Source organism: Diadema setosum, chromosome 15 (assembly GCF_964275005.1).
Source record: "Diadema setosum chromosome 15, eeDiaSeto1, whole genome shotgun sequence".
In the NCBI taxonomy this organism is placed as follows: Eukaryota; Metazoa; Echinodermata; class Echinoidea; order Diadematoida; family Diadematidae; genus Diadema; species Diadema setosum.
The window spans coordinates 11,239,405-11,252,067 of NC_092699.1; the positions used below are offsets into that span (position 1 = coordinate 11,239,405).

A 12,663-nucleotide genomic window follows, 5' to 3' on the forward strand; every position below is an offset into this window, starting at 1 on the left:
GATATCACACTTCGCGCTTGTGATGTGTACTGCTCCCTCATAATATCACGCACACATTCATCCGTTCAGTTTCCAGTTTGCTAGGGTTCCAGGCAGAACAATTTCAAGTTTAGGAGATGGATGGGGTTGGAGTCTCTGCACATCAATCTTAGAAACCAATTTTGAAAAGGATACCCTCCCCTCATCTCTATCAGATGGGTTTAAAGTGGCAAAATTTCACCGTCATTTAGGACAGCACTGTAGAAATTCCCCCACAGGTTAGAGAAGCAAATCCCTGTACCTTAATGTTGATATCACAGCCACAATCCAGCAAGATGTTGGCACACTCTGTAAAGCCACGGGAAACGGCCTGGTGGAGTGCCGAGCGCCGTTCGTTGCTGACGACATTGATGTCTGCACCACGCTCGATCAGAAATCTCAAGACCTCTGGCTTATTCCTGTTGGTTGGAACAACATGAGTGTCACAGGTGTAGAATATCAAACGGTGGGCACAAATTGCTACATATCAAGAATTGAATTTGACACAAAACCTCCGCAATCAATGACATAATTCAGGTTCTTCTCATATGGGTTAGACATCAGGGTATAATTTGAGGTATTATGAAAATTTTAATACTGTAAAAGTGGATATTTTCGCATGAGTAATTTTTCACGCTCAGCCGGTTAGGATGAGTTTTGCATGTTTTTTATTTCCGTGGAATCAAGACATGAACTGCTAGAACAAATAGCGAGCAAACATATTCATATGCTTTTATTCCGCGTTGGTGTCTGGTTGCGCGAACTGCGTGAAAATTTTACCACCGCAAAAATGTCCACTTCTACAGTATTTCGGAATTGCTTGACGAAAGTCAGAGTGTAACTTTTTTCTGGCTCACTAGGGCCTTATTCACGTTTGGCCAGTGATGAGTCTATGAAGCCTGTATCAGTGCGAGATAGAGAGAGAAACTTCTCACTCTTGTAACAGATCCTTTGTCACGTCCCCACGAGAAAGGCGAGGTTGAAATCCCGGAGAAGGAGTCCATCCTTCACACGTCTCGTGAAAGATGCATCTCTTTTTGTGTTTCATCATGCGTGACTAGCTAAAGTTGGCAAAAGGTACAACTTGTATCAACCAGACACATAGTGCCACCTGAATGAATGAATAAATGAATGAATGAATGGATGCAATCATGGATGGATAGATGGATAGATGGATGGATGGATGGATGGGTGGATGGGTGGATGGATGGATGAATGAATTAATGTATGGATGAATGAATGAATGAATGAATGAATGGATGGTTGCATGGATGAATGGATGGATAAATGGATAAATGAATGAACATGCTTGAATGAAAAAAATGCATGAACGAATGAAAGAATGATTAAATCAATCAATCAATAAATCAATCGATTGTCAATACACTTACAAGTTTGGGTATCCAGGGACAGGCTCTCGAATGGTTTAAATCATACCTATCACACCATTCACAGTGTGTTCTTTTGAATGGTGTCACAACGTCCTCAAAGCCATTAGGCTGTGGTGTACCTCAAGGCTCTGTTGGCAGGCCCACCCTTTTTTCTATCTATTTGATCGGTCTGCGGAAAATATTTCAAAGTCATTCTGTTCGGTATCATCTATATGCAGACGACATACAAGTTTTTGTATCTTTACACCGCATCAAATCCAAGCATCTCATGCACTGCGCTGTCTAGAAAATTGCATCATTGATATTGATGCTTGGATGAGGTCTAACTCACTGCTTCTAAACCACAGCAAGTGTGAATTTATCCTTTTTGGTTCTAAATCTCACTTGAATAAGTTGGATATTAATTCTATTTCGATTGTAGGTAATGATATCCCTCTGTCAAAGTCATGTCGCAATCTGGGTGTTATGTTTGACTCTCACATGGCTATGTCTGATCAAATCACCAACATTTCTAAATCAGTCCGTTATCAATTGTGGTTTTATTCGCAAGTATTTGACTCGCTCTGCCACGGAAAAACTTGTTCATGCACTTATTTCTTCACGCCTTGATTTCGGTAATGGTTTGTTTTTCAATCTACCAAACTCACAAATTGCCCAATTACAAAAGCTACAAAATGCCGCTGCACATATTGTTTCTTTGTCAAGTAAACACAGTCATATCACACCTATCCTGAAGAGTATTCATTGGTTGCCTGTACAGGAGCGTATTCGGTTTAAGATACTTCTTTTGGTTTATCATGTTATTGAGGGAACAGCTGCTGATTACAATGTTTGTTTGTTTCGTCAATACCAACCTTCACAAACTCTTCGATCCTCAACTTCAGGTCTCTTACATATTCCGTTTTCTAGGAAATCTTGGGGGGAACGAGCTTTCGCTCATGCTGGACCAACACTGTGGAATTCACTTCCTCGTGAGCTGAAAGACTCCAGCACTATAACATCTTTCAGGAGTAATTTAAAATCCTATTTGTTTAGCAGTGTATTTTGAAGACCAGTGTCTTTTGAAGACAGACTTTCATGTCTTTTTTCTTTTCCTTCTGCTTCTTCATCTTCTTCTATTACAGTGATGTACTTGTATCTTCAGTCTGTTTGCTTTGATGTACAATTGTAAAGCGCTTTGAGCATTTAATCAAAGTGGAGAACAGCACTATAGAAATTGTATGTATTATTATTATTATTACATACAAATGAATGAATAGATTGATCGATGGATGGGATGAATGAATGTGAATGAATGAATAAATGAATTAATAGATTGACAAATGGAAATAGGAATAGATGAATGAATGAATGAATGAATGACTGACTGACTGACTGACTGACTGACTGAATGAATGAATGAATGAATGAATGAATGAATGAATGCATGAATGAATGAATGAATGAATGAATGAATGAATGAATTAACAGATTGACAAATGGAAATAGGAATAGATGAATGAATGAATGAATGACTGACTGACTGACTGACTGACTGACTGACTGACTGACTGACTGACTGACTGACTGACTGACTGAATGAATGAATGAATGAATGAATGCATGAATGAATGAATGAATGAATGAATGAATGAATGAATGAATGAATGAATGAGAAGAGAAATGCCAGCTAACTCACCCGATCACAGCAAACATGAGGGCAGTGTCCCCATCCTCATCTCTGACCTCAAGGTCAGCACCAGCCACCACCAGGGCTTGGGCGACATCCAGGAACCCGCGGTATGCTGCTAGCTGCAGGGGGGTCTTTTCCTCATGGCGGGAATTGACCTACCCAGCACATTCATTACATTCAAACGATTAATATACTGTTGTAGCATCACAAGAAACATTCAAAGAAGTGGTCCTGCCTTTTAAGAAATATGGCCACTTCAAAGAAAATAATATTGCTAACCAACTGGACATCATATATTAATTCAATGGTATTCTGTCCACCACTCATACTGTGCTTCACTGTGCAAATTGGGTTCTCACTTTCACAACACAGTACTTATGTCTGGAATTTAACTATCTGCTACTATTAAGTAAAAGCAGGATGGTTCTAATACTCCATTTCATCCTCACAGTTTCAAAATGGAATTTTGGCTGTTGCCCGATTATTTCTTTATGAACAGGTCTCAAAATCTTTGTAATCTGATTATCTGATTGCAATGTCAAAGTATTTGTAATTGCCAACATCCATTTCCATGATTGTTTGTAAATTTCTTGCAAGACATTTTTGCTGTGGATGCATGACTACCTTGAATGTAAGTGTTACCAGATCCATGATGGAAATATACATTTAGATCTCATTTTGCCAATTCACTATTTTCAGGCACCCATTTCACAAAAGTATGATGCACTGGCATGCCTTGCAACCTGGTGGTATTAGATACTTGTGAACATTGAAAATATTCTGCATGGTTAACAAACTATACAGGTATAGGAGGATTCCCTAGAGGTCAGTAAATCGCTTTGCAAGCTATAGCAGCGTAAGAACACAAGAAGATGAAAATAACCCATTGAGGACAAGCTGAATTTCTTAGAGCACACATTTCGCACAGACACGTTACTGCCCGAGTATAACTCGGACTAGTCTTCAACAGGTGAAAGAGCCTGAGAATGAATGGAGGCCATCATTTACAGGGGCGGATCCAGGAATTCTGTACGGGGGTTGCAACTAATATTTCTGGTGCCACTGGGTTTCATTTCATTTTTTTCTTTTAATTTCTTTTATTTTTACGAAAAATAAAGGGGGGCGTGCACTGGTTGCACTCCCCCTTCCCCCAACCCCCGATCCGCCACTGATTTACTTTATAATTTTACTCAGCATAATTGCTGGAGGGAGAGAGTGCTCGAGTGCAACAATAAAAGCAAACATACCATATACAGGTAATGTTTCCCAGTAGGGAGAATTTTTACACATTTCTTGTGAAATGATTCATCACAAAAAACAAAAAAAAATCATGTCATCAACGTTTTTATCCATTTTTTCACATGAATTCCCATTACCATTGGCAGTTTGTCTACAAGCAGAAAATTTTAGAAGCACACTCAAGAACTGTCTTACATAACCCCTGCATGAAAAATTGTGGCAAGCAAAATTATTCACTCTTTGCACTAGTGAGGAGTTGATATAGATGAGGTTCCAATGAAGTCATCAAGCCACGGCTCAACTTACTAAGGGGCATAGATTGTGTATGGGGGCATCCATATGCGTGGGCAGGCGCATGAGCATTACATCCAACATCCACATCCCACCATTGCGTGCGATTGCATCAGGCCAGCCCTGCAGGCTGGTATGGTGTGTGCGTATCGCGCCCTACAGCTACGCGCTCAGTACACACGCAACTTGTTTTTGCCCCTCGGGCAACACGTTTATTCTCGTCACGGAAACCTCGTCTATACGGGAGGCAAGGATGCTTTAGCATCAGCTGACGGATGGAAAGACGGAACGTCCGTACCCATGAGGGGTGCCGCCTCAGCAGCGCCTTCACTTCTTGAAGACCGCCCTCTGCAGCTTTAATGGCCACAATGTCTGCGCCCTCGCTCTGCTCCTGCGTGTCATCAGGCAGAGTCACTCTCTTCACGACAGCTAGCATGCCAATGGAGTCCTCTGTGCAGGAAAAAAAAATGAATCAATGATTGATTGAATAAACAAAATAGCAACCAAAAAAAAAATCAATAATCGTGAGTACTAGGTTTCACTGACATTGTGCATCAGACATATCTCAGGATTCATTTTAAAGCCTGAGTATACAGTTTGATTCATTCACATGGTGGTTAAAAATTAGATGTCATAGAAACGTCACCACAATACCCTGATAGAGTCCCAGAAATTTGAGCCAATAAGGATGAAAAAATCAGATAATTTGGGTGAAATACAACAAATCATCTAGATGTGAAATGCTTTCGAGTGCTTCTGACAGTACGTGGCTTTTTAAATCTCAGGTGATTTATGAAACAAAAACAACTTTTAATATCGGACACTTCTATATCTGCACATGGAAAATAACGTCATTCTTATATGTTGCTTACGTCTTTCCTCGTCTTCTGAGTCACTCGCACACTGGTCGTTCGGGCCGTCACCTGTTGTCACTCCTGCCAAGCTACCTGCATACTGGATGTCAAAAATTACGCCACTGGGTTAACATCTTTTTTTTTTTTTAACTACTACTCACAGCACAAGTCTTTTCTAATTGTTGACAAGATACAAAAAGAGTAACCAACTTCCAATAGTACTGACACACCAGTAAATAAGACGGATAAGATTTTTTGTTCCACTTCAAGCTTGTTTCTGACAATTCTGCAAGGTATGTTGTAGGCTCCCATATTTCCTACTTAAAGGACAAGTTCACCTTCATAGACATGTGGGTTGAGTAAATGCAGCAATATTAGTAGAACACATCAGTGAGAGTTTGAGCAGAATCGGACGATCCGTTAAAAGGGTCAATCCATGTCAAATCATCCAGTGCTTGTCACCCGACCCCCTCCGATTTTCTTAAAAATCGCACCAAATGTTCCCCAAAGTGTCTGACGGAAAATCCCAAAATATTTTGCCCCAAGGTCAATTGGTTGCTAAGATACAGCCTCACATAGCAACCGGTGCGCATTCCAAAATATTAGTTAAAAGAAAATTAGGCATTTTTGATTGACTGTTTTAGCATAGATATTTACGCAAAAATGTTCATTATCTGGAAATTGAGAGAACTTTATAGTCTTTGCAAAAAAAAACTAACTGTGACGCAAAATTGACTTTTCGTTAACGTGCACGAGGTCACTGAAAATGGTGTTAAACGTTAATTTCGAAAATTTTAATGCATATTTAGAGGCTAATATCTTCCACATTTCATCACCTTAGGTTCTAAAATATTATGCTGTTGAAGGCTTTGACTTGCTCAGTAATTTTGAAAAAAATCAGGGCATTCATGCGCACCATTTTTACGGAGAGCGCCCTCAAAGTTGACAAAAATGAAAAATGTGCCAAATTCAAGGTCACGGATCACCCTTCGTCCCACCTAGGAATGGCATCAATTTTTGTGTATTGATAGACATTTACCTATATTATCTTGGGTTACCAAAGAAATTTTGCTACCGAAATGTTCAATGGCAAATTTACCCCACCGAAAATGGTCGTAAACGGCCATATTTCCATGTAATATCACATATTGGGTTTAGAGGACATTTCAAATGTCCACACTTTCAAGATGAAAGGCACTAGCCCTGTGATATTTGCAGTAGGCATAGTCTGTTATGCATATTTCAGTAATATATACTACAAAACACCTTTATTACTTAATAATGATCTTGAAATTTAATCCAAAATTTGATAAAAACAATAAATTGCTTCATTTTCCTCATTGCACTGCATATAAATACGTGTTTTGAAAGACATTTCACAGAGCAATATTTCAAGAATTATGAAAGTTGAAAGCCTACCTTATTAAGGTTCTAAAGTATTTGTGTTCTTCTTTCAGATTTAGTGTCAATTTGATCATGAATGTTATACACTTGACCTTGAAGCCCTTCTAAAAATAGCTGTAAATTTGTTAACTACAAATTACACACCCGACAGGTGTATTATGGCATGATATTACTTGTGATTCTTTCACAAACACAAAAGCTTTTTATGGTGTAAATGTATATACTGGAATTAATCTACACTCATGCTTGCAAGATATGTTACAATTAATAACTTTGTTCTGACAGTGACCCTCAATTTCAATCAAAAAAGGGGACAGTAATATTTTGTGATTTTGTGTGCATTTCCTATGGAAAATAGTGCTTTGTTTGGAAACTCATAAAAACTTGACCATTTTTACTATCTATCACTTTGATTGATTAATTTTATTCTAGTTATGGTAGAAAAGTGGCCTGTGACAATTTCCAATAAAAGAAAACACAGTTATGCTTTAGAAAATGAAAAACAAAGAAATACATAAGAAATTCCAAAAACAACAAAATACATAAGAATTGAAATGATTTTGGAAGTTTTCATAAGGTACAGAACAAATCCCCCAAAAAAGAAGACTCTCAGTCCTTTTAATGTGCGTTTCACAGGCTAGAATAAGAATCTTATATGTTGGGCACAACGTCCATATTATCAACTATTTTTCAGTACATAAATACAGGTCTCTATGGAGAGGAATACGCATTTCTCATGATTTTGAAGGTCATAAATTGAGGGTCATTGTCAGAACAAAGTAATTGATTGTAACATATCTTGCAAGCATGTATAGATTAATTCCAGTATATACATTTACACCATACAAAGCTTTTGTGTTTGTGAAAGAATCACAAGTTAGTATATCATGCCATAATACACCTGTCGTGTGTGTAATGTAGTTAACAAATTTACAGCTATTTTCAGAAGGGCTTCAAGGTCAAGGGTAAAACATTCATGATCAAATTGACACTAAATCTGAAAGAAGAGCACAAATACTTTAGAACCTTAATAAGGTAGGCTTTCAACTTTCATAATTCTTGAAATATTGCTCTGTGAAATGTCTTTCAAAACACATATTTCGTCGCTGAATCCACGAACCGGCACAACCGGCCAAAATCGGGTAAATTTTCGATTTTGAGATTTTTGCATATTATGATAGTATATACCGAGTTCTACAACCTGACAAATTTTTGAACCTCAATCTCGAGTAATTACGTAATAATAACGACTGTGCCACTTCGTGAAAACTCCGACCGGTCCGTCTAGATTTTCACGAAGTGGCACTATCGCGTGCGTACACGCCGGACTTCATCAAAAATCACTGATCTGTCAAACGTCCTCGTACGCGCTCGTCCAAAATGGCTGCGCCCTGAGCAACGGAAAAGAGACAGATGAAATCGGTAAAGTTACATATAGCTCTGTATTGACACTTAAATTATTCGAATTTTCACTTTATTGAATGTAGATTTGTGAATAAGGAATTAGAATATAAAAAGAGTGTAAATGTGTACACTAACAGGTCACAATGACTTAGTTTGGCTCTGTCCTAGCTTCGTACTGTACGTTTGCAGTCCCACAGCTATTGTTCGGTGTAAGTAAAGAATAGGGAAAGCGGTTCGAACTAGTAGAGTCAAATGAACTCGTCTCACATTTGCATCGAGTCTGTAACACAATAAAATGGTGATATATTGAACAATTCTATTGTTGCCTGTAATACGAGCTCAAGTTTGTAATGCTACGGCCTACATCTTCCCAGCTAATTTAGCTCTCTTATAGATCCTCTGAACCTTCCAGGAAGTATCTAACGTTACAGTTCTTCTAGATCTAATTGAGATACTAGTAGTTAGACTCTAACTGTGTTACAGTGTACAATTATTAATAGTGCTCGTGAATACCGCATGTGCAGGTAATACTGTGATGTTATTTCGCTGACTACCCTTGAAGTCTCAATGGAAAAGAAATGATTTTAAGCTACTTATACTAAAATGTAATTGAGGAAGGTCCTCCTCCCACCTCATTGTCTAAATTGAGGTGTTAAGAGCAAAAATAAGGTTCGTTAATGCTCAGTACCTGAATTCACAAATTGTTCTATCATGCTATAGGCCTAAAAGTAAACATTAAAAGCATGTGCCTGGCAAGTAATTTTGCCTTAGTTTGTGGTTTTGCTTGCTTTGATTTTCTACAATCTGTAGTTATTTGAAACACAGTTGTTGTTGTTGTTGTTTTTGTGTTCTTTTTTTTTTTTTTGGGGGGGGGGGGGGACTATGAAGATTCAGAACTGTGCAAATTATAATATTAGACCAGAGTGATGTTCTCAAACTTCAGATTCTAATAAGCCATTATAATGTAGACCTGAAAAGGAGGTGGGGAAGGGGGCAGGGTGATGTTTTGCAAATTTGTGGCTCATATTAATGATCTTACAGAATTGTTAGTAGTGATGGAGTTTCATGTGACTGACATCTTGCATTCATCTTCCATTCCAAACAGATATTGAGGCATTTGTGTGGACAACGCAACAACTTGCAGACAGGACTGAAATGAGTGATGTTCTTCGATGATGGGGTACTTTACAAAATTGTACTCCGAACCACATTCCTGTAGATTTCTACCATCATCACAAGCTTGAACAACAACCGTAAGTTACATTACTATCTGACAAGGATTTAGACAAACCAGTGTTTGCTAGTACAGGATGCAGGAATGCGACTAATAATTTGACTTTTCACATAATGAAATGATTGTGTATCTTACTCTTTTTTTAAAAATTACATCTGTATTTTGTAGTTTAGATGGACGTGAAGCACTGACATAACATGGAATCCGACATTTTGACATCTAATTACCTGCAGTCATGCTGCATTTTGGTATAAAGGCAATGCTGTCTCTCAATCTGATCTTGATATGGTACCAATATGCATTTCTTCAGTGTCATTTATCTTTCATTACTGTTATAACTGTAGTTGTTTTTTTGTTTTGTTTTGTTTTTTGGGTTTTTTTTTGCTATGTGTGTGTGTGGTTTTTTTTTTTTCTTTTTTTTTGGGGGGGGGGACAATGGAGATGGGGAATGAGCAGCTCTCTGTGCTGATATGAGATGCCATCAACTTTGCAAAAGTCAATGGTACATACTGTATGACAAATACTTGGCAAAGACGATGAAAATGAAAGGTCTCAATATGCATTTAAAGCTTCATTCATATTAATGTTGGGTGTTTTTTTTTTTTTTTTTTTTTGCTTTCTACACTCAGAAGTCAAATGTTGTAAGAATCTGAGACTTTGCTTAATACATGGGGTTGACTGTGTCACTGATTTTCACTTGTGATGTTCTGCTTTCTTTATTCTTTGTCTTATTCTTTACTTCAGTTCCGCTCCTGATTCTAGTCAACAATGTGTTCATTCACCATTTCGTCTGGCTTAGCATCCTCTTCTTACTGCACTCAAAGGTTACATTGTGCACTGAGCTAAAGGTGAGCAAGATATAAACGGCAATCAGTGCAACACCTATTCATGTAGTATTCGGTTTTATTTTGTCATAGATATAACTCAGAATATCCAGTGTCATTGGACAATTAGAAGTTATCCTAGTATAGTCTTGTTATGTACATTATCACATTGATTCAAACTTATAATTCAACAGAATTGCATTAGCACTTTTGAGCAAAACACTACCAAAGTGTTGATATGAAAGGAACACTATTGTATAATACTTTTCTCAGGCAAATCAAATATAGTTTTACAGATGTGGAAAATTGTTTAAGTAGTATGTTATGACTGTCTTCTCAAATAATTATCATCATTCCCCTCTGCAATATAGAAGTAACATTGTCTTTGAAAAACAATTGTTCATCTTTGCATAGGGAGAGAAGCTGATGACAACTGTCTACTGGATATGTCGAAGTGGAGAAAGCCAAGAGAAACCAGGAATAGCTTCAAGTGACTAGGGTGGCTGAGCTGAACATCTGCACCAAAGTCCAAGCCAGGGATCATTATGGAAGGAGATCATAGCAATATTTCACTACAATCACAGAGTTGCTCCAGACAGCGAACTTTTCACAATGTGTGTGCCTGATGAATGGGCAGTCAGGTTCTGGCAGAACATTATCTTGATATTCTGCGTAATGTCGTATTTAATGACTTTGGGTTGTGTGTGTGCAGAAAGGGGGGGGGGAGGGGGTGGGTAGTGTGATTATAAAATATGGCATCATTTTAATAATAGCAATAATAATAATAATAATGATACTGCTACTACTAATTATAATAATAATAGTGATGGTTATAATGATAATATCAATAATAATAATAATATAAATGATAATAAAAGTAATAATAACAATAATCAACAGTGCTTATGTATAGCACATAGAACATTCTGTGTTATGTCCGTATGTGCTCAAGGATTAAAATGATTACACAAAAACATACAATTGCAAATAACAATAATACCTTGTTTCATGTTTAGACTGTAATGAAGGCATTCCCAAGGCAGACTTAGGTTTGTTAACATTTGTAAATTATTTCAAATTCTGGGGTAGATTATTCCATATGGTAGAGACATGACAAGCAAGTATGTATGTTGTTGCTTTTTTATTCAGCATAACAAATAAGTCCCTGCCTTTCGAACAAAGGTTTCTCTCTGGTGTGTCTCCTATTTAAAGTAGTTCTCTCAAATAGTGTGTATTCAAAAGTTAATATCAACATTTTGTACTGAATATGAATTTTGACTTGAAGCCAGTGGAAGCTTCGTAGAACCACTTAAATTTGTGTTAATATGTTGTTGTTGTTTTTTTTTTTTAATTTGAACACTAGTCTTGCAGCAGAGTTTGGGATAGCTTGTTATCTCTGTATCTGTTTGACTGACAATCCACAAACTAATTAATGATGAAATCAACATGTCAAATGAAGAAACAATGAACTGAACGTACTGCTATGTGTTTATCGATGGAGTCGCACATTTTCCAAATATTGTATGTGAAAGAATCAAGGGGACATTAAGGGACATTAATCCTAAGTACTGTATCTTACACTGTCACTTTATTCACTGGCATTAATCGTGATAACAATCAATCCATGGGTCTCTCCACACAGCTTTGTCACAATGATGCCTTCCTCAATTTCCACTGTAATATGCTTCCATTCTCTTTGGCTTAACAGTGCTTTTCACAACAAAAACTTTATAAGTATCAAAAGCCATATAAAATGTATTTTCTTTTATATTGTTTTTGAACCAGCTCACCTATCATACTATTCATTTTGCCTCCTTTAGCCAGGCCGCCATTAGGCCAACCCCATTAACGATTCTCAGTATTTTTTTTTTTTATCATGCCTACCCCAGCACCTCGGATACCCACAGCAGATGTAAATTAAATCAGGACTAAGCTTCAAGTCAAGTTGTGCGAGCTAGAAAGGTATTAGGAGACTGCAAGAGGGTTATAAGCAATTGGATGCCTACATTTTCTCTGTTTGCTCTCATTTCGCTTCGAGAATGATTAATAAACTTTGACAGATAATGTTTAATTGGATGATACTTGTACTGCAGTACACAGCCATATTCTTGCAGTCTGTGTCCACATCAGGACTTATAGCATGGCCATCATTACCTTTTTATATTGAATATTGTTGTGGATTTCATTTTTTAAAGGAAAAATGAGAAAATGTAGGTCTGATATGTTAGCAGTGTAATTGTAAACAGGTAGACTAACAGAAAAAAAAACACAGTCACCTAGTTTCATGGTGTCAATATTATTCACAGAAACATGTGCAGAAATTATATACAGA

General features: G+C 37.4%; 1 protein-coding gene across 1 annotated transcript in view; it reads right to left on the reverse strand.

Moving 5' to 3' along the window:
* LOC140238518 (E3 ubiquitin-protein ligase MIB2-like) overlaps window positions 1–12,663 on the reverse strand; it is a 47,957-nt gene that overhangs the window by 11,578 nt on the left and 23,716 nt on the right. The window contains exons 7-10 of the mRNA XM_072318422.1: window positions 5,484–5,565; window positions 4,910–5,061; window positions 3,088–3,236; window positions 281–437 (exon numbers count right to left, since the gene is read on the reverse strand). Of these exons, the coding sequence (XP_072174523.1) occupies window positions 281–437; window positions 3,088–3,236; window positions 4,910–5,061; window positions 5,484–5,565 (540 nt within the window). The remainder of the gene's footprint in view (window positions 1–280; window positions 438–3,087; window positions 3,237–4,909; window positions 5,062–5,483; window positions 5,566–12,663) is intronic.